Raw genomic sequence first — 22,374 nt, forward strand, 5'->3', positions numbered from 1 at the left:
TGCCTTCTCCGTATACAGTGCTACAAGTCAATAATATTTCAACAAAAACTGTAATTTTAATAAATGGCCGGAGATAAAAGAAGTGAACAAGATAGCCCAGGTTCCTAATCTCATGGAGTTTATATTCTAGGGGTAGAATGACAAATGAACAGCCTCCAAAACGCGCAAGAGGTATGAGGAACAACCAGCTTAGCTGGAGAGAGTTTGAGAAGGGACGATGAGGAGACAAGGATGCAGAAGAAGGCTTGGTGAACATCTTCAGGTCAGTTAACGGGCAATGGGAGCCCTTTAGCGGTTCCTCGGTGCTCCGTTTCTTTGTTCCGGGGTTAGGGAGCGAGCGAAGTGATTTTTTCCCCCCCCTGCTCTATCTTTGAGGAGGAACCTGAGGCTTAGGGAAGCAACGTCACCTGCCCAAGTCCACACAAAGTGTAAGATCGCACAGACACGTCAGCCAAGGTCCGAGTCCGAAGAAGCCCACGCTACCTTCCGCTTTTTGACCCCCGGGAATGCAGGGGAGGAATGGCGCGGTGCCCTGGGTGGGGGGTGTCCCAAGAGAGATGGGCGCCCAGTTTATCCGAACTCTCCGCGGAGAGATACGGGGAGGATGGGACCCCGGGGCGGGGGCGATCTGTCGCCGGACGGTCTCAGGAGCCTTCGGGAGGCCCGGCCTGAGCCGCAGCAGGCCCCCCCGTTCCGCTCGCTAGTGGTTCGGTCCGGACAGCCATCCGCCCCCCTCCCCGAGCAGCGGGTGCCGCGGCCCGCCCCGCTTCCGGTTGCTGCCGGGCCCGATATCCGGTGTCCGCCCGCCCTCGGCTCCGCCGCCGTGATGCTGTCCCGGTCCCGCTGCGCGTCCCGGGCGTTCAGCCGCTCGCTGTCCGCCTTCCAGAAGGTACGGTCCGACCGGGCCGGGACCCCCGGCGGGTGAGAAAGTCGCCGGCGGGCAGACAGGGGTGGGGTGGGGACGACAAGGGGCGTGGCGCGCCGGCCAGGCCGGGCACCAAGGGCACCGGGACGCGGAGGCCGCCGCCGCGGAGCTGGGCGGCCCGGAGCCGCTGTCGCCTCCGGGGCGTCTTGCGGAGCCTAGCGGCCGGGCGCCTTTCCCGCGGCCGCAGGCGCCGCGCCCCTGCCCGACCCCACCCTCAGTCCGCGCCGGCCGAGGAGCCGCCCAGAACCGCGCCCGCCCGGACACCAGACTCTATTAGAGCTCGGGGGCGGGGGGCGCCGCGGAAGCCCCCGACTGGATCCGGGGGCCTCTTTTCTAATCTGTTAAAAAGCCAGTGGGTTATCACTCCCGTGGGGGAAGGTTGAGATAGTCTGGCAGGCCCGGCGTCCCGCCCGCGTTGTTGCTGTAGCCTTTGCCTTTGGAAGGAGGCCCGAGGTTACCTGTCACCAGTCCCGGGGGCAGCTTTAAGTCTGTACTTGGAAAAGCTGTTTCCTCCCTCACTTTTCGTCTCGGGTGACCGACGTCTTCTTTCTCAACAGGGGAACTGCCCTCTAGTGAGACGTTCCCTGCCTGGTAAGTTCTGCCCTTTTGCCGTCCCCTAAAAATGCTCTCTCCTCCTCCTGGGCAGAGCCGCGTGTGAGGAAATCGGGTGCCTGTGTTTCTCCGCCTCGTGTTCAGAGAGAGAGAGAGAGGAGCGAAACAAAAGACGCTTTTTTTTTTTTTTTAAATTATTGGTGTATTTGGCTGCACCAGGTCTTAGTTGAGGCACTTGGGAATCTAGTTCCCCGACCAGGGATGGAACGGGGATCGCCGCCCCCCCATCCTCGCCACCCGCCACCCACCCTCCACGCCCCGCATTGGTTGGAAGTGCCGAGTCCTAGCCACTGGAAGCCACCCCAAATGCTATTTAGTAACAGCTGTCGTTTGTTCATTTAGCACATAGTTACTCAGTATCTACTCAGTGTCAGGCACCTGTGCTGCTAGGCACTCACAAGGGATACAGCAGTGAAGGGGGCCGGGTGGGGGTGGGTTTCTCACCCTCCGGGAGCTTACAACCTAGTTAGGGAAAGACAGTATGTAAATTGCTCAACAGATGGACTATCATGAATGCTGAAAAGGAAACAAATGAAGCTGGACACTGAAGCTGTGACCCAGAGGATGTGACAGGACAGGGGCCATCCAGACGAAGAGCAGGAGAAGGAAAGGGAATGACATGTATAAAGTCCTTGAGGAAGGAAAGCGCTCATCAGTATTTTGGAACTAGCATAAGAGGTGATTTGGCCAGAGCATTTTGGTTGAGGGAGAGAGTGGTATGAGATAGAAGATGGTAGAGAGATGAATGGAAAGAATTCAGGTTTTTATCCCAATAATTTTTTATATGCCTGGCATAAATACTCGTTGAATGAGTTGATTTTCTTATGGGCATTCTATGCGCCAAGTATTGTTTTGAGTGCTTTCTGTGCATTTTTTCAGTTACTCATCAAGAAACAGTAAAATAAATATTTTCTCTATTTTACAAATGTATGACTCAAGGCTAAGAGAGGTTAAGTGCCTTGACCAAGGTCACTCTGCCAACTATTGGTCAAGCCAGGTCTGCTCCTCAGCCTGAACTCCTACCCCATCATATTATCATTTACTCATGCTGCTGCTGCTGCCAACTCGCTTCAGTCGTGTCCAACTCTTAGTGACCCCATGGACTGCAGCCTACCAGGCTCCTGCATCCATGGGATTTTCCAGGCAAGAGTTCTGGAGTAGGGTGCCATTGCCTTCTCCAATCATTTACTCATAATGAATAGATTATTTGTTGAATTCTTACTACATAGCCAGACAGTATGCTAGGTGGCAGGGATAGAGGTGGTCTCTACCCTCCAGGAGGGTACATAAGTACCCTTAATTACATAAGTACATAATTATATTGTGATTACTGTGAAAGAGAAGTAGGGGGTGGGATGATATAGCCAGGCTTGGGAGGGTGGAGAGTGAGGTGGCACCATCAGTAAAGGCTTCCCCAGAGAAGTGACATTTATGCCAAGTCTTGGAGAATATATAGGAGTTGGCCAAGAGAACGATATTCTAGGCAAAGGGAATGGCTTATGCAAAGTTTTCAGACAGGAAGAGACATGACCAGTCATAGAAATGGAAAAGAAGCTTGTCTGGAAGGGCTGGACAGAAATGTGTAAAGTTTTTGGACTTTATCCTTACAGTCATGAGATCATAAGAACCTAGCACAGTGTTAGCTCATAGGGGACTCTCAGTAATAAACTCTTTACCTTGGAATTTTGAAAAATGTTAGTAAACATTTTCTCCATTTTATAGACTGGCAGGACAATGAGAAGAGCCTTGTTCTTGCTTTTTGTGCTATGGTTCAGGGCTTCTCCTTGGGCTAGTCACTTAACCTCCAAAAGCCCTCCTTATATATGAAATGAGAATAATGGCAATGGTCATTCCACTTCAGGGTGTGTTAGATGAAAATCAAAATGAGGTCATTATGTGAAAGCTTTTTATAAATTCTAAAGCACTGTATAAATGAAACTTGCTGTAGGATAAACTCTAAAGTGGAATTAGAGTTCCAAAAATCAGTATGGGCTGCTTGCTTGCTGCAAGCTCATATACATGCTGTGTTTGGGATTTGTACTATAGTCGTTGGCTTTTGGACATAAAGAGGTGACTTACGTGACTGAAACCTTGAGGATGTTTGTGGGAAGCTGGGACAAGAGAGAATTGTCTTCCAGTTGGTATTTCCTGTGCCCATGGTTCAGCAAGAGTTGTTTTTGATCTGAAAAAACAAGACACATGAAAGAATATAATCAGGTGAAGCAGATAGAGTAATTAGTTGTCTGTTGCGGCAGTGCGGTTATTTGTAATAAGGACAATTGGTGGAGCAGAAAGAGGCTCTCACCTTGTTAAGTGTGACCAGAATGGAAGGTCTCAGCAAGAGTGGGAAGGCAATAAACGGAAAGGAGGTGTAATAGTTTGCTTGAGCAAGCTGAAGACCTAGGGCCTGAAGTAGCCTAGTCTTTGCTGTTGGGATTCAGGCAACAAGACTTCCAGCTCAGTGCATTTTAAGTAACCAGGAAAACAAACTCTGGCCAAACGTTCCACTGCTTCACCAGGCTGTGTGTAGTCACAGGATAAGCTATCATGTGTCTCCTTCAGGCTTCAATTGTATTTGAAAACTTGGGAAGTAGAGGCATTCTATCATGAAAACATACAGGGATAATGAAAGTTTATGAATTTTGAGATAAATAAGATTATAGAATTCTCCCCTTTCTTCTTCAAACCCATTCCCTGCAGTCTCACATACCCGTTATTCTCTGCCATTACGATTACTATGGTGGAAAAGTTTAAGAGACAGGACTCTGTGTGATACAGATTATATTATTGCCTGCTGTTGATCCTGCTCTCTCTGAGTTAGGGGGTGAACAACTTCTTCTCCATTCCCAGCAGGTATCCTGTATGAGATAAAGAGTTGTTGGTTAAGAGTTGTTTTGTTTCTTGCAGGGATCTCCTTATGTCAGGGACCAGGTTACCCTGACAGCAGGAAGACTGTGTAAGTATCACTGGGGAGCACAGATATGTGGACCCGGGGTATTGACACCAGTTTGACCATCTGCTTTCTTTCCTGTCTTTCAAGCCTAGTAATCAAGCTGGTTATATTGAGTCCCTCGACCTGACCTTGATGTTAATTTATGATATGAGCCTGAGCTTCGGCCCCATGTGAAGTATTGGACCAGGAGTGTGTCAGGACCAGGTGTTCAGATTATAGTGAAAGTGGAGCTGGAATCCTCTTTTTATGGAAATTGATAGAAGGGTGCTCCTAAATATTCTGGTTGGATACAAGTGAAGCTGAAGGACTGGAGGTTATGTTTATTGTGGAGGTTAAGAGCATCCTTTTGGTTGCATAGTTACGCATTTTAGAAACAGTAAAAGCAAGAGACTAGTCATTTAAGTCCTGGGACTTTGACTAGTGTAGAGGGAATGAATGCTACTGTTACATAATGCAAAATTTGGAGAGAGGCCACCCATGTGTGTTTCAGATTAACTTCTGCTTATGAATGTTGCTTAATGCTTCTTTGCTTCCAAATATTTTCAGGGTGGTTGTAAGAGGACGCTCTTTAGTTTCCTGTTGAGCAGCCGTCAAGCTATTTTTCTCTATAGGTGGAATCTTCAAAATGAAGGGTCAGCAGATTGCTCCTTCTTCACTGTGCATTACAGTGTCAATTTGGCATTCATAAGTCTTTGAACTGTGTGTACCTTTTGATCTAGCAATCCCATTTCTAGGAATCTGTACTGAACTCCTGGTGTACCTGTGTTTCTCAGAATGGTCAAACAGCAATGGGTTGGTTAGGCTATGCTATGTTATATGTTCATTCTATAAGTGGGAAAAAGCAGGTTATAAAATTATTCCTTTTGTATTGTATGGTATAGTCCCATTGTAAATGTTCTTTTTGTTCTTTCTAAGTTTACTATTGTTAACATCTAATACTTTTGAAAATTAAAAATTATTTAGGGAGTGTCAAACTGTGTTTCTCATCTATAGTTTAAATGAAAATTAGAGCGACCACAAATCCTATGCAATAAATAAAACAAATAACTATTTGAAAGTAAATTATTTTAAAAACCCCTAAACTTTGAATGATGAGGATCACAGATTAGGGTATTACTCTAATCTGGTAACTGTTTTTGTATTGTATTTTGTCTTTTTTCTGTGAATAAGGTACCTGTTTTACTAAAAATCTTTTATTGTAAAACTATGTTTGGTTTTATGTTTTTATTTAATAGGTTACACATTTACATGGTTGAAAAGCAAAAAGAGTGTGCATGAGAAGATTTTATCCTGTTCTTCTGTGCTACTACATTCCTATTCCCAGATATAGCTGATGTGCCAGGTTCTGGGTGTCCTCAGAGAGCAGTCTCTGCATTGACACATTACCCGTTAGTTCTTGCCCATGAACGTGTATCCATACATGGTTGGAAACTTTTATGCAGAACACTTTGTGTTCTGTATTTTTTTTAATAACACATTTTTCCTTGATTTTACACAGAACTTAAAAATACCAAAGGCAACTTAAATCTGTTTCACTTTTTATTGTAAAGGTGCTAGTTGTAGAATATTCAGACAGTCCTGAAGTCCAAATCACTCTTCCAAAATGTGTGTATGTGACAGATAACCACAGATAGCATATATATCAACGTTTTCCCATCTCCAGTGGTAACCACTGTTCATGGCTTTATGCATACAAAGTCATATCATTCTCCAGGTTACATTATTTCAAGTTAGTGCCATATCAGAGAATACCTTGCTCTTTTGCGGTTCCTCTTGAATGAGTCCAGAGTGGACTGATGTGCTGCTTTCTGTCAGGAGAACAGGAGATTATGAGGTTTTCAGTGGGGTTTGTTTGTTTTGTTTTGTTTATTTTGCATATAACACCTTGTTTTACTTTCATCTTGCTGTCTTATCTAAATCTATAATCACATAAACAGAAATTCTGTTTTAAAGTGGCAAGTGGCAAGTACCCTGAGGGCACACAGTTTTATCTTACATGGATTTAGTTAAGAAAAAACCTAATCAGGAAGCTGAGTCCTTTTGTGATTATGCAAAGGACCAAGACGCTGTCTTTTTCTTCAAAGATGCAAATGTAAGTCTGTTCTGGAAGAGCTGGCATTTCACTGCAGCACATTTCACTCACCCAAGGGCCTCACTGCTTGAGGCACCCAAGTAATCCAGGCTTTACTCTAGACCTGCTGAGTCAGGGTCTCTGGGAATGGGGCCTAGACACGTATGCTTTGAAAAAGTTCCCCAGGTAACAGTGATGGCCACTCCTAGTCAAGAATCACTGGTTTAAAGGGAAGGTGAAAGAATCTAAAAAAGAGTGGATATTTGTATAACTAACTCACTTTGCTGTACAGCAGAAACTAACACAACATTGTAAATCAACTGTACTCTAATAAAAATTAATTAAAAATAAAGGGAAGGTGATTCTCATGCCTTATCTAGACTAAAATGTGAGTGATTCACCTGTTAAAGGAGTTTACTTTTATGTTTGTTTTGTAGCATTAACAGCAGTAATATCTTCAGCGTTCGCTTCTTTAGAACTACAGCTGTGTGCAGTAAGTACCTTCAGCACCCTGCATTCTTGGGAATGGAATTTTAATGAGAAGAATAGCAATTGACTGAATTTAATGGCAGAAAAAAAAAGGAGAAATATGGACTGCGTGATTTCCCCTCCTCCCCTTTTTTCCTAGAGGATGATGTGATTACAGTCAAAACCCCAGCATTTGCAGAATCTGTCACAGAGGGGGATGTCAGGTGGGAGAAAGGTAAGATTTACTGCCTTCTCACTTGTTAAGTTTAAATACTTTTGAAAAGTCCCCTTTACTCCCCTTACCTCCATGATAATCAGTGGAACCTATGGCTCCACTCTTCTTTACATGCAGTGTACTTTCCCCTGGCTTGTAGGAAAGGGGTCCTGTAACACCTGCCAAAGGGGATTTTGTGGCTAGTTTTCTTGTTACTCACTGCTCACCCCTAACAGGTAGCCTTTGACTGTCTTTTCAGCTGTTGGAGACACAGTTGCAGAAGATGAAGTGGTTTGTGAGATTGAAACTGACAAGGTAGGCTTGCCCTATTGGTGCCATCTTTTCATGGTCTCCCCTTGGTGTTTTAACCTAATGAAAGGAACAGGGACTTAGTTGTTGTTTGAAGATAATTGTTAGCTGCCTCAGTAAAATTGTTGGAATAGCTCAGTAAAAAGAAAAAAAAAAGCATTTAACGTTTAATTTTAGATTGTTCTAGGTGTATGTACTATGTACTTTAGTAGCTTTAGTTTTGTAGCTTTTGTGTGTGTATACATGAACTGTTTCCAGTTGTTTTTTATGTATCACTTGGCAACACACTAACTGAATCTTGCTTTAATGTTTCTGAGAAAGGACAGACAAGGTGCATCTTCACAGTAGCATTGATTACTCTTACTCTGAAAGTGTGGCCTTGATGTTTATGCAGGGTCTTGTATATCTGTGTTGCAACTCTTGTGACTCATTTGCGATTCTGTACAATTAATTTTCTAATGCTGAGTAAACATTTGGACTCTTTCTCCATCTGTCTTCCTTTTGAAGACCTCTGTGCAGGTTCCGTCACCAGCAAATGGCGTGATTGAAGCTCTTTTGGTACCTGATGGGGGAAAAGTAGAAGGAGGCACTCCTCTTTTCACACTCAGGAAAACTGGCGGTAAAGAAGTTCTCCTGGTTGTCAAGGTCTCCAGTGTTCCCCCTTGGAATTGGGGCTGAGCATAATATACTAATTCTTGATACATCAAATACCATTTTGCATTCCCTCTGCCTTTAGTGAGGCAGTAAGAGGAGAGAGATATATGTATAGTGTGAACTTTAAATGTCAAGTTTTAGAAGAAAAGGGTATTAAGAAAAGAAACCTCACAGTAGTGTTCTTTTTGGTGCTGGACCTTTTCTTAAATAGGAAGGAAGAAGATTCTAGAGAGAGTGTTTTTTTTCCTGTCCCCTTCCCTGACCCTGGCAGCAGAGTCACATGGGGGCTTTAAAAATAACACGAATGTCCAGATTCTGAGGCCAAGGGATTCTAATATATTAAATCTGGGGTTTTCAGATCCTGGTTATCTATCATAGTTTTTGTTATTGTCTTTAACACTCTCCAAGTGATTCTGATACATAGCCAGGGCTGGCAGCCACTGTTCTAAAGTGAGAAGAAGCAGTGTTTCATCATGTCTATTAGGGAGAATTTTGGAGTAGTTTTTTCACATCTGTTCTGTCACAACATTTTTTAGGGAGGGTTGAATTTTTCTTGGGAAGAAATAAGGAAATGAATTTATATTGGATCTTATAGTCAGTGTATTAGAGATTAGGGAAGAAAACTTTTGATTCTTAGTTAAATGCTGTAACTACTAAAGTCTATTTCATGGTTAAGATAGTTAAGCAGAAAGATTGTAGATGGCCTCATTATGTTTGATCAGGTTAAGATCAGAAGCCCAGAATGGAAAGAACATACACTTGTGTACACTTCTACACAAGTAGAAGACTAGGGAATAATATTGATTCTTCTAGTTGGAGAATTTCATTTTCTGACCATTCCTTAAGAGGGTGTTCTTCTGATTTAAATATAAACCCAGATGGTGATATTCAAATGGGTAAAATAAAAAAATATTTAAAGTTGTGAATTTCATTGCTTGACCACCTCATTGGTTTCTGAGAGTTATTCTAGATAAAATGCTTTGAACTCTTAAGTCTAAATGTGTCCTTGATTATTTAAGTGTTTATTTTTTAATAGTTAAGAGTTTTTCCACATGTGATGTTAAAATAGGAGACATAGGAGACAATCAGTATTACTGTACCTGGAAAGTTGTTACTTTTATGTGTGTGTTTCAACATCTTAAATTGCTGGGGTTTTTTTGCTTTGAAGTCTATTACCATTGACTTAGGTGCTTTGAAAGTACTGGCTGAATTTGATGACTAATAGACATTTATGCAATCAGGAAGGCAGCTGAATTCAGCCAGTTATCTTATGTAGGATGTTTAGGAGTCCTGGGGAAAGAACAGTGCCTTAAGTCACTCTGTGTATCTCATAGCCTTACACGTATAGAAGGTACTCAGGAAGCATTTGTTAACTGATGAGAAAGAGAGCTTTTGCTGCTAAATTCTACTTAGTATCTGCAGTTTGGTTGCTTTCCATTCCACATAGTGCCAATGGCATCTATTTTTCTTGTTTTCCAGCTGCTCCTGCTAAGGCCAAGCCAGCTGCAGCCCCTGCTGCCGCAGCCCCAAAAGCAGAACCCACAGTGTCTGCTGTTCCTCCTCCCCCTGCAGCACCTATACCCACCCAGATGCCACCTGTGCCCTCGCCCTCACAGCCGCTCACTAGCAAACCAGGTAAGCCTCTGCCTCCCATGTGTCTTTCTACGGGAGACCATCTCATCTAATGCCACATTCCCTCAGAGGGCAAAGTCTAAGACTAATTATGGCTCTGGACAGGTTTCATTGGCTGCATTGTAAAAGAAACTTTAGACTTTGTATCAGAAGACCTGAGTTTGCATCTCAGCTTTCTGTGTATAGCTGTGTGACCTTAGACTAGTTATTTAACTTCTCTGACCAGATTGTTTATTTGTGAAGTAGGAGTGATACTGATGTATCTCAGCATACCTTGACACTTAAGTGACAAGTGCAGTGTGAAAGCACGGGCATATACTCGAGTAAATGTTTCTCATTGTCTGATGCAGTGTACCTGCTCTCATTTACAGTGTCTGCTGTAAAACCCACCGCTGCCCCTCCAAGAGCTGAGGCAGGAGCTGGTGTAGGTCTGCGTTCAGAACATCGGGTAAGCCTCTAAGGACCACTTCCAAGAAAGAAGCCGAGGAGCAGTGTTGAGATTAATAAAATATGGGTATGCTCTGCCTGCCTTTGAGTGGCCGGCAGCTGATTCCCTTGGCGTGGCAAGGAAATTCATTTTAGGAAGTGACTTGTTCATTCACGTGACCGTCAAATGAAAAGACTGGAACTGGAGGTCTTCTGAACACTTGTCCACTGGTTTTTTCCCTCTCTCATGCTACCACTGAAGTGCTGTGGGTGAGAAAGGTGCATACAGGGGATGGTAGCCTAGTAACGCGTCTCCTCCCTCCCACACTTCAGAGAGGTGGTTTAGCGAGCTCTATTCCTGTTCTTCCGGGATGCTTAGCTGAGGGCTGCCCAGTGGCAGTCAGGGGCAGACATAAAACCTCAAGGAAGTATGGTCAAGAGTGTGGGTTCCTCTGCCTGAGAATACCTCATAAAAATACGATAGCCTGAAAAATGTGTTGCTTCTGAGTTTCCATTCCACAAGTAGCTATTCTCATGCAAGTCTTTATCACCAGAAATTGCCTTGTCTATAATGACTCTTGGGCTGGCTAGCCCTACACCACACACTCTTCCTTTCCATAAATTGGTTTTGGTTTATAAACCAAACCATTTCCTGGGCCTCTATTCTTCATCAGACTTCAGGGCACATCAGAGTGAGTAGTTTTTAATCTGTATTTCCTTGTTTTTGCTCAGAGGAGCAAGCCACCACAGGAAAGAGGAAGCCTGGATCTCTTTCTGTATTTAGATACTACAGTCCTTAATTATCCCCTCCCAGCAAGCCCAGTGCTCCTGCAGACTAAGTGGGAGGGCTAGGCCCAAAGACACCAGGTTGGCAATACTTGTCGCACTCTCCCTTTCAGGAGAAGATGAACAGGATGCGGCAACGCATCGCCCAGCGTCTGAAGGAGGCTCAGAACACCTGCGCAATGCTCACCACTTTCAATGAGATTGACATGAGGTGAGAGCTCTAGTCCTCCTCCTCCCTGTGCTCTTTTTCTTGTAAAATACTTGAACTTGCCCAAAACTAACTTAACAGGAAAGAAGTACTTCTTTGCACTGTTTCTTGACTTACACAGAGTGACCCACTGGTTTCATTCTCTGATTGACTTTCCTAATACTATGCCTGCCTCCTCTGTGACTTAAAAAACTTAGCCTTGTAGATTTATACCTGAATCTTGTGATTTCTGATAAACGAGGCTGGTAATAGTCTTAAACTCTAATGATCACTGTTAACAAGTAGAGAGAGGGGAGTCAGGCCAACAAGGCTCCCATTCAGGATGGAGAATCATTTGACAGCATGCCCAGAGTCAGGGGGCCATATCCTGCTTCCTTCTCACTGTGACTGCTCCTTATGTGTGTTCCTAAGCGACTCAGGATTGAGTGGGTAGAAAGGCACAGGCTTTTCATATCTTTCACCTTTTCCAACTTCGATAATGAAATGGGAAGCAAGTTTTGCTTTTAAAGACAGAAACCTCAGAATATTAACCAAAGGTGCTGATTCAGTAAGCCCATTTCTATAGTAAGATAATTGTTGACTCACTTTTCTTCTGCAAGACTTTGTTTATAGGTATAGGGAAGAGATTGTAGTTAAAGTCAACAGATGGTTTTTGAGTGCTTACTGTGCACAATATATTACACTATATTTTGGTGGGATGCAAAGATGAGTGATAAAGAACGCTTAGCCTGGAGCTACCATCTTGTTGGATAAATGCAAAGTAAAATCTAGAAAAACAAGTATCAGAAAAATACAAAAAGTGTGAGGTGGAGGAGAGAATGAGATTGTTTGTTTTTGAGGTGGAGGTAGGAGTCAGAAAAGGGTTCCTGGAGAAAAAGATCTTTAAGGGGCCTTAACGATTCACATTTTGATGTAATGGAGGAAGGTCATTCCAGAAGATGTTAACAGTATGGACCTGGCACAGATAGGAAAGTACAGGACACATCTGAGAAACAATCACTGTGAGGAAGATGTGTAGGAAAGAATGGTAAAGAAAGTTGCATCCATATTTCAGAATGTTTTAAGGGCCAGGTTAAGAGTTCATATCTAATACAGGAAGTAAAGTCATCAAGTCTTTAGGTCATCTCTTTGCTTCTTTTTATCCCAAGTGCTTAGTCTGCTAATCTGCATTTCACTAGGGTAAATGGTTTCCTTTGGAAAGGGTCTGAAAAATGTAGAGAGGGAGATGGTTTAGTGACAGCATGCTGTAGCATTCATTGTTCACAGAGCAGGGTTCTGTGGTCCATTTCACTGGATGTCATCCATTCTATTGTGAAGCTTCCCCAAAAGACTAGATGTCATCCAAGCCAAAGATTTCTCTTGTATCCATAGGATGCAGGGAAGGACCTTGACTAATGAGTCACAAAGGCTGCAGCTTATGTTTCAGTGCATTAGGGCCAAATTGTACACAAATTGAATTGGATTTTGAAATTCTACCCAATTCCTTAAGACAAAACATGTAAATATTTGTGGCCTTGAAAGATGCAGTTGGCCCAACAGCTTTGATTGGAAAGTAAGTACAGTAGTTGGATCTCCTTTCAGCAGCTAATCGAGGTGTCACTTACTGATGGCTTGGGGTCCCTCTGCAGTCAGTAATCTGGTTTAGATTGAGTGCCCTTTGGGTCTTGTGCTGATCAGCTAACCCATAAGGGGCCTTTCTGAGACCTCCTCCTCTCCCCTGTTGTCCCAGCCTCTGCCTCCAAGGACAGAACTCTGAAATAGAAACTACTTAATGACCAGACAATAGCATTTGGGCAGTTTTGAGAGCAGAGATGTTTATCGCTTCTCTTTCCGTCTTCTGCAGCTCTTGTGTCTTGGGAACCAGTAATGTCTTTAGGGTGGTAATCCTAGCACTAAATGTAGTTAGACTCAGGAAAACAAACATTTTAAACCCAATCAGTCCCCCTAGGAAAACTTCCGTTTTAAAAAACAAGAGGTCTAAAGAGGGGAGTTAAAGTTATACCATCTTATCTTTCGTGCTAATGTCAGATTAAGCCATTATAGGGAGAAAGAGAAAACTGAGCATTTGGGCCTGAGATAAAGTTAAATTCAATTTCCATCATGCAACTGTCTTCCCATAAATACGGAGATTTCTGCAGCAAAATGATGGGAAAGCCATTTCCCGCTAACTCCAGTACATGTGTTGTATGTTCGTGAAAAACCAGCCCCAAAAGAACAAAGACTGGTCACACCGCAAAGGTTTCCCAGTAGCCTTGCTGCTTATACTTTAAAAAGCTTAGCTCCACACATGTTTCTAATTACCAAGGAAACTATGTCCATTAAATTAATTTTAAGGGCAAGAACTGTGTATTAGCTATGTCTTGGTGTCTTGCATTGACCACCATGTGTGGTGGGTATTAGTGCCCATTTGAAGGAACCAAGCAGATGGAACTCCTCACTCTGGGGAGATCCATGAATATACTGACTTTCTCATGAGCCTAACACAACACTGGATTGTATCCATCCATAGGTAGTCAAGACTGCTTTTGCTCACATGAAACCTGTGCACCTGTGTGGTTTGGGGTTTTATTTGTTTTCATTTGTTAGGAATGTCACAAGGAAGTCATAATTAGGTTTGGTGGTATTTTGAAAATAAACAAGAAATATTTAATGAAAAAGTTCGTCGCTCAGTCATGTCCAACTCTTTGTGACCCCAAGGACTGTAGCTTGCCAATCTCCTCAGTCCATGGACTTCTCCAGGCAAGAATACTGAAGTGGGTTGCCATGCCCTTATCCAGGGGATCTTCTCAACCAAAGGATTGAACTTGGGTATCCTGAATTGCAGGCGGATTCTTTACCATCTGAACCACCAGGGAAGCCTGTTTAATAAAAAGAATGGTGCTTATTTTGTGGACTTTATGCTTTTAAGGAAAAAAACACCAAAACTATTTTCAGAGTAGATAGCTCATGAATTCAGTGTAGCTAGAAGTCACTTTCTTGTCCAGGGTGAAGCTGTTGATGTGCTGTATGAACTCATTCATTTTGTCTGTCACATAATCTCTGACTTCTGGAGCATTAAAATGTCCTTACATAGAGTGGATCTGATTCCCTTGGATCTAGGTTTTTAAAGGAATGAAGTAATTGTGTTAACCTCTAGTGGACTATTTCAAAACTTGAACTTAGATGGTCCAGAATAAGGGAAAACTTTACCCAGTTGTATGCCTGGAGTTAGAAACCAGTGTGAAAGTCAGAATTGAGGTGTCTTTTGTGGTCAGTTTGTTTTGTAATGTGTTCTTGCAGTAATATCCAGGAGATGCGGGCTCGGCACAAAGATGCTTTTCTGAAGAAACATAACCTCAAACTAGGCTTCATGTCAGCATTTGTGAAGGCCTCAGCCTTTGCCTTGCAGGAGCAGCCTGTGGTAAATGCAGGTGAGTTTGTGGTGGCCAGAATCAGCAGAGGTCCTGGAGGTATGTGTATAAATACAGAAATTCTCCCCCACGCTCAAGACACAAAGACGATGGTCCTCCAACTGAGGCTTCTTATTTCAGATGTGTGAGAACTTGAGTACCTTTCTTAGGGATTTCTGGACTGACCTTCCTGAATGGGCATCAAGAGTGCTTCCTCCCCACCAGCTGGACAGAACAGGTTCCCTTCCCAGTGCAGAGCTTGGCAGCTGCTCTGGCGACAGGCAGTTCTGAGCCAGTCCATTTCTCCAAGTTTCTCATGTCAGTGTGGAAACTTCATGTTGTGGCTGGTGCCCACCCTCCCATAATGGGACCTGACTTCTATATTTGGCATAGCTCCAGGGTGACCTTTGATTTCTGGTCAGTGGACTTCATTGGAAGGCCTTGGGCTTGGCCCCTCTTTTGTGGGCTTGATGCTCATTTTCCTTACTTTTTCCTCACCTACATCGTTGAAATGTTGACTTAACAAGCAGTTCCCTTCTCCACTGAGACAATTCTCTGTGTCCTTGGAAGATTAGAGGACATGGGTACTTTTGCAACCGTCAGCGTGCAGGGTCCCGAAAGGTCTAGAAATAGAAGTCCTAATCCCTTCCGCCAAGTGGTGCACCCTCAGGTAGGGGAAGGGCTTCGTTTCATCCAAATGTGAAACCTCTGCACTTCTTCCATTCTTAGGCTTCCTGATGACTCTCTCCATCTCTTCTGCCTGCCCATACATGTAGGCGTTTCTTAGAGTTCCCTTGGCCTCTTTCTCACTTTATTTGCTTTTCCGGGATGTCTTATCTACAAAACAACATAGAATTCCTATGGAAAAGATTCTCAAGCCTGTATTTTCTCATGAGCATCAGACCTAAATTCTTAGCTATTGATTTGCTCTCTCAGGCTAGCATATTAAAGACAGACTACACCACTTCCTACTGAGTCTTCTGGAAAGAGGCTTCCCTCGCTCCTTGTTGCGACTGAGCAGCAGAATGGGTGACATCCCCCCACTTCCACTTCCTTTACTAACTTGCCCTTTCTGGGGGGCACTTTTAAACCTGCCATTAGCTGAGGGAGGGCTGGAGTAGAGCTGGTGAACGAGAACTTGGGCACATACTTACCCTGTGTTAGCCCGTGTACCGATCCTTCTCAGGGCTGCCGAGGAGACGGATGCTCCTGTGCTTAGTCAGGACACTTGGGAGAAGTTAGGCTTGGTTGGCGCGGGAGTAAGAGGGGTGCTGGCTGCCACTTGTAATGCGGCGGGTTTTGTGCTGGCTGGTCAGTCCACGCCTTACGAAGCCTCTGGGACTTTTACTCTATTAATGCAAATGTTGCCTCGCTAGCCTCGGCCTGGGGAGTTGTATGTAACGTGTGTCTTCTCTCTCATAGTGATTGACGATGCAACCAAAGAGGTGGTGTATAGGGATTATATTGACATCAGCGTTGCGGTGGCCACCCCTCGGGTATGTTGGAGCAAGAAGTGGGGAGCTCTGGTCTTTGACTCTTACCCATTTGAAGAAGCAGACCTCTTGAGGACTTTTTTCCGTACTTTCGTTTTTCTAGAAGGGAGTTGTTTGAAGAATAAATCTGTTTTTGACCATACCACATTCTTCTATCTTTTGCAAGTCTAAATATTTTAGACTACGTTAATCACGTTGAGTAAGATACTCTGGGGCGGGGAGACCTTTGGCTTGAATCAAGAGAGTTGTAACTATAATGGGTACTGTTAATTTACACCTGAAAAGAACTTTTTACTCTCATCAGGGTCTGGTTGTTCCCGTCATCAGGAATGTGGAAACAATGAATTATGCCGATATTGAGCGAACCATCAGTGAACTGGGAGAGAAGGTAAAATGGACGGGTGTATGTGAGCTGCAGGGCAGGTCATGGAAGAGAGCCTGGGAAGGCTGGGCCAGTGAGCGGTGCTCAGGGAGCTAGAGCCTCCCTTTGTTGTGAAAGGAGAACGTGGCCCCTGAGAACGGCAGTCACGTGCGAGAGCTGAAGTACGGCTCTGGTGGAGCTTATGGTGCTCTTGTGAGTGAAGATCTCATCTCATCCAGTTAAACCTGCTTGGAAAAGGAAAGGTCCCGGAGTCCTTTCCTCTGGCCTGTGAACTAGTCACAGGCATCTATCTCAGTTAAAGCTAGAGCTTGGACCGTTGATCTCAGATGTGAGCCTTCTGGACTTCCTTTAGGTGGAGGGAGCTGAGTTGACATTACCTTTCAATTATAAAATCTGTTTTTAGGCCCGGAAGAATGAACTTGCCATTGAAGATATGGATGGTGGTACTTTTACCATCAGCAATGGAGGTGTTTTTGGCTCGCTCTTTGGAACACCCATCATCAACCCCCCTCAGTCTGCCATCCTGGGCATGCATGCCATCGTTGATAGGCCAGTGGTCATAGGAGGCAAGGTATGAACCATCACCATTAATGTCCCAGCAGCTACATGATGAGGTGAGGGAAGTCTTAACTAAATGCTCCTTAAAGATTTGCTATAATTTCAGGCATAAGTTGAATCTCTTCATTTCTAATTAATAGCTAAGGCATTGGTTCTCAAATTGTGTGTGGAACAGCAGCACCTGGGAACTTGTTGGAAATGCAAACTCTTGGCCCCTTCCCAGACCTAGTAAAGCAGAGAGTACAGATGGTTCTGAGGCACGTTAAGGTTTGAGCACCATGGAGCTGAGAAAGCTTGCTCCTTCATCTGGGACTAGTCAGCAGGCTTCCTTCTCTAGGGAGTGTGGGGGTGCCATCGAAGGCGTGGTCCTTGCCTCGGGAAGTGGAGGGCAGCAGTGCAGAGCCACTGCCAGCCTGCCTGTTTGTCGTGACGAGGCTCAGAGCTTTCCTGGGAATCAGGGAATGAGGCCAGAGGGTCTTGAGCTGGCCCCGCGAGCTATGCTGGTAGGAAAATGTTTTCTGGGACCCCTGTGTTTAGAACCTTTTGAAGTCCCTAACTCCTTGAACCCCAAAATTGTAGATATCTGCTTAAAATCCTCATATACCCAACCTTGCATAGAGTTTCAGAGAATTTGTGGACCCCAAGTTAAAAAAAAATTATTATATCTTTAAAGAAAAAACTGCAGGTAGCCAAAATTGAAGAGGAACTTTTCCTTGTAGATGGCAGACAAGTGAGAGGGCAGAGCATGGTTTTTATTTAAAGACGGTTGTAAGGAGACTCCTGTTTTCTTGGGTTAAGCTTTTTGTTTTTGAGTATGTGAGTTTTGCACTCAGGGTCTGGCTTGGTCTTTGAACACATTGTATCTAGAACCAACAAAGCAAAGTAGGAAAGTCTCTGGACCTGGGGACTTAGCTGTGGGCTGTGCTTAGTCATCTCCCCCTTCATCAGGGCTTTCTCTGCACCGCTGCAGACAAACCTGTTGACCTCTCTTCTCTGTAGGTGGAGGTGCGGCCCATGATGTACGTGGCCCTGACGTATGATCACCGGCTGATCGACGGCAGAGAGGCTGTGACTTTCCTCCGCAAAATTAAGGCAGCGGTAGAGGATCCCAGAGTCCTCCTACTGGACCTTTAGGAGGAAGCCTTGTGCCCTACACATCAACCATGCAGGAACTGAAAACCGGTCTTCTCCCTGTCCCCTCACAGGCCCCAGGTTAGCCTGGTGACAGGCACATGCTGTTGGCCTCAAGCAAGGAAACCAGGGCACTATGTAACCAGCAGTCGCAGGTCTCTCTTGGTGTTCTGCCAGGCTCTCTCCCTCTCTGCACCCTCTCCTACGCGCAAATATCTGATTTCCTTAGCCTTGAGGGAGAGAGAGAGCCTTAATGGATGCTCCTTATTATTCCTGCCTTTCCTCCCATTAGCCCTCCACAGAGATGATTTTGCTTTCTTCCTGTCCAGTACACTATAGGGAACCTGCCGGGGACCATGTGATTAAGTTTCTATCTTTTGAACGTCTGTTCTTCAGAGACGCCTAGGAGGGTGCTCTGCCTCCCAGGCTTGGAGCAGCCTCTGTCCTGGCTGTGCATGTCCTCACTCCATTCCACCCGTGTGGAGGTACCACAGGCCACGGGGTGCTGCTTTGCTTAAGTGGCACCTGCATTCTCAGCTGTCATTGTCTAAAAGCTGCCTCTTCTACCTCTTCCAGGAAGCACATGCTGGGGGATCTGGAGGGGCAGAGCTGGGGAGTAGGCAGCGTTGAGGTGGGAGAGGGCAGATTCTGAGGTCATGTGTTATTAACGAGATTGGAGCAGAGCCCAGGCCTGCCCTCACACTCTCCGTCATAACTCCACCACGAAGACCCATTTTGGCCCAGGCACACACAGCTGTGGTGGTGCTGACCTTTCCCAGCTGCTAGGAGCAGTTTATCCCATCTTGTCCTCACTTAGATGCTAGCACCTCTTGGTAGGGAGACAAGAGCGTGTCCCAACCTCGGGCTCACACGGCTCCTGGTAGAGACTGGCATGAAGGTGACTTCCTGTGGACTGGCTCAGATTGTCTTGAGCTTTTAAATTCCGTTGGTATAAACCTGTGGGCTGCAGAGGCGGTTCTGTTCCTTTCTGTGTCAATGCCCTTCGGGAGTGGCGCCTTGGCTCTTCTTCCATAGAACACAGGTCTGGTGCAGGACGGATTGTGGTGGAAACCAGCCCAAGATGCTCGTACACAGTGGGGAAAAGGCCAGTGTCACCTCAGAGGTACTGCCTTGGGTCTGGGCACGACATTGGAATTCTTTGGAGCATGGTTAAATGCACACATCTTGTCAGAGTTACTGGGCTTCATCACATTGTATCCAACTGTATCCAGGCCTGAGGCTGCTGACCCTTGACAACCAGGAGCCATTGACTTAGTGTGGAATGACCATTTGTATCTTGAGCGAAGAAGCAAGGCCTGGGGGTTGGGGGGGGAGGGGTGGGAGCCAGTACTGAGTGCCTGCAGCAGCTACTACGTCTTCACTATTCAGAACGTAACTAAAATATTTAAAAACTGATTTTAAATGCAAATTAAAGGGCAAATGTTCGCAAACGGTGTTTCTGCTTCTATACTTCTTTTGAGGTTGTACTGATGAAGAAAAACTTGTTCCCCCCTGCTTGAGGCCCCTTCAAATGCCAGCATTTACATTTTGGTGGGGCCTCATGTTATTTCTGGGGTGGACTGGGGAGAGGTGGAGCGACCCATAATTTCATGTTTTGCAGTTGATGGCCACGTGGGTACCCAGACGCTGAAGGTTGGTCAGAACAGATGAGGGTAGATCACTCTTCGGGGCAGTGGTCTGTGAGGGCCAGCGGATGGGGCTGAGAGCTGATCTGTGCGGCGTACGTGGGACATACATTGGTAGTGTCCAGGCTGAAGCAGCCTGGCTGTTGCCCACGCAGTCCCCACCTGCTGACCTTGCTCACAGTGGTACCATCTTCATATGAAGGTCTGTCACAGGAACAGAGTGGCTCCTAGAGGGCAGAACTAGAGCTGGTAGGGAGAAGAAACTTGGGTTCAGTGAAAGAATTTTAGAATGTTCAGGTCTGGGGCATGGAGCTACAAGCCTTCATGTCTTTAGCAAACCTACAAAGGAGGAATATTTAGCCCCGTTTTTATCAAATGGAGACAGACTGTAAGCCCCGCTGGGACCACAGTTCTAAACCCAAGGCCTAGCAGAGTGCCAGATGTGCAGTGCTTATTGCACAAATGAGGCCAGAAGTTCCAGAGGCAACTGGCACTTCGTAGGGTGATTGGAGGTTCTGGCCTGACAGGGAGTGTAGTAGAAGGAACAGACTTGGAATGGACTCCACCAGGCTCTGGCCAGGTCCTCTAATTTACCTCCCTGAGTTCCAGCCTTCTCAGGAGCCACCATGTGTTTAAGGGATCTCTGTGAGGATGGACCCCCACCCACAAGCACCATGACCCTCTTTGAAGACTTTCCTGTTTTGTGTCCCTCAGAGCCCAGTGTCCCCTACATGCTGGGACTTTTCTGTGGGTTCACAGCTGCTCTGTGGGGTATAGGCTGGCATGCTGTTCACTACCAGCCCTGCTTCCTCCCTCCTAGCAGGTTCCAAACACACTCTTGGTTATCATGGAGCTCCTCTGGGGGAACCCTCCTTTATTCCCATTCTAGCAGGGCCCCTCTCATTGCGTTGATGAGGCAAGGACACCAGAGGTGACAGCAGGCTTTATTGGAGTGATGGTGGAGGAGGTGGGCAAGCCCCAGGGAGAGCCAGCACCTCCTTGCGTCCTTTGCCTCAGACTCATCCCAAGGACTTCCCACAGCACAGGTCCCCAGCCCTTCACAGCCAGGACTGGAGGGTGGTGTCAGAGATGCCCCCTGGTGGTGATGGAGACAGGCGAGAAAGGGTTGAGGGCAGAGGTCTATGGAAATTTCTGTCTTGGATGCCACACCCCAGTGACAGTCCTGAGAGGAAGAAGAGGGCCCCCAAATCTGGGGAGGGAATTATCTTTGGGGGTAACTACTTATGCTAGCTCTTCAGAGACCAGAAACTTCTTGCTTCTGGCTAGAAGCTTGGGCAATCATTCTGGGTGTTGCGTGGTTTCATTTCAAAAGGAAATGAAGTCACAGTGGGCAGTGGATTGAGTGGACCCTCAACACTGAAATGCAAAATGGTAAACAGGACAGAAGTCCAAGAAGGGAATCCTAGTGGAGACAACTTTCCTTCAAGCGGCTTCAGGCTGGCGACGGAATCATGGTCCCCCAGCTCAGACCCACGGGCCAGGGTTTGCTTTGTCTCCACGTGGGTGGGCTAGCTGGGGAAGGGAGCCCTTTATTCTGTTTTCAAAACTTCTGTAAGTGGCAGAGCTGTGCCTTCCCCTCTTTCTCCCCCTCCCTCCTTATCCTTATTTTCCTCCCCTCCTTTCCTTTTGCTCTCAAAGGTCTGTAATTACAAGATAAGCGGCATGGTCAGGAGGGGGTGGGTTGTCCCATCCCTCCCGCTCCACCACATATCTGCTACAGACTTCTTCCCTGCTTCCCCGCCTCCCCCATCCCCTGGGGAAGTAGCCTTTGGTAGAAGGGGCACACTGGTTGTGTGGCTAAGATGACCAGCTAGGACAGCCCTGGTTTGGAGCCAGGAAGCCAGGGGACTAGTAACCTGAGATGAGTCTCCAGAGCCATCCTGAGTGGGGCACATGTCAGATCACGAGTCAAGATTTCTCGGCTCAGCAGGTGGTGGTCAGTAGCTCAGAGCTAATGCCAAGGAAGGCACCTTTTAACAGGGCAGGTCCCAGTTCAAGGTACAGGGTGTAGACACAGAAGGTGACTTGACTGATGGGCGGAGGATGGACAGGCGGAGACGTTCAAGCTGCCTAACAGGCTGAGATCTCTGCCCCTCAGCACCAACTAGAAAGCATTTCTCCAAGAGGTGGCTGGGGGAGTCCACAAGGCCCTTCCTGGTCAGTGGTGATGAGACTTCTGAGGCCCAAGGGTGGGGTCCTGACCAGGAAAGGCAAGCTGCCTTGCATTCTTTGCCCACGGGCCACTGCTGGGAGGTGGCAGGCAAAGAAACATGAGGAGATCCAGACCAGTCCAGCCACTGCCTTTGCCGATACCACGCCCTCCTATCCCCCCAGTTTGCTCCACTGGATGGAACTGAAAAAGGGGTGGGCCTTGAGCTCGTGGACGCCGCCTCCTCCAGCGCCCAGGCGCCGGGCAGGGTCGAACTGCAGGAGCTGCGGAGAAAAGCCCAGTCAGCCCTGGACAGGCTGGCCAGGCCCCCGGAACCCCGTGTTACC

The 22,374-nt window shown here is 46.1% G+C and overlaps 2 protein-coding genes across 7 annotated transcripts in view; one reads left to right on the top strand and one right to left on the bottom strand.

Moving 5' to 3' along the window:
* DLST (dihydrolipoamide S-succinyltransferase) lies at window positions 1–19,662 on the top strand. Of its 2 annotated transcripts, none has more exons than XM_061429476.1 (15): window positions 1–262; window positions 1,483–1,516; window positions 4,445–4,493; window positions 6,999–7,054; window positions 7,190–7,264; window positions 7,503–7,558; window positions 8,060–8,171; window positions 9,686–9,841; window positions 10,210–10,286; window positions 11,164–11,261; window positions 14,538–14,668; window positions 16,070–16,143; window positions 16,445–16,528; window positions 16,926–17,093; window positions 18,080–19,662. In XM_061429476.1, the coding sequence occupies exons 1-15, from the start codon at window positions 218–220 to the stop codon at window positions 18,212–18,214; spliced, it is 1,350 nt and encodes a 449-aa protein (XP_061285460.1). In that variant the 5' UTR covers window positions 1–217; the 3' UTR covers window positions 18,215–19,662. The 2 variants fall into 2 exon arrangements, with proteins under 2 accessions (XP_061285460.1, XP_061285459.1); XM_061429475.1 differs by lacking the exon at window positions 1–262 and adding an exon at window positions 759–889.
* Window positions 13,810–22,374, bottom strand: part of RPS6KL1 (ribosomal protein S6 kinase like 1) — a 22,923-nt gene continuing 14,358 nt past the window's right edge. For 2 of the 5 annotated variants that reach the window (XM_061429470.1, XM_061429469.1), the window contains exon 11: window positions 20,783–22,311. In XM_061429470.1, coding sequence (XP_061285454.1) covers window positions 22,201–22,311 — 111 coding nt within the window. In that variant the 3' untranslated portion in view covers window positions 20,783–22,200. Of the gene's footprint in view, window positions 14,117–15,145; window positions 20,104–20,782; window positions 22,345–22,374 lie in introns of those variants that run through there. The other 3 variants (XR_009738818.1, XM_061429474.1, XM_061429471.1) reach the window with 3 other exon arrangements.

The sequence above is a fragment of the Bos javanicus genome, chromosome 10 (genome assembly GCF_032452875.1).
Source record: "Bos javanicus breed banteng chromosome 10, ARS-OSU_banteng_1.0, whole genome shotgun sequence".
Taxonomy (NCBI): Eukaryota; Metazoa; Chordata; class Mammalia; order Artiodactyla; family Bovidae; genus Bos; species Bos javanicus.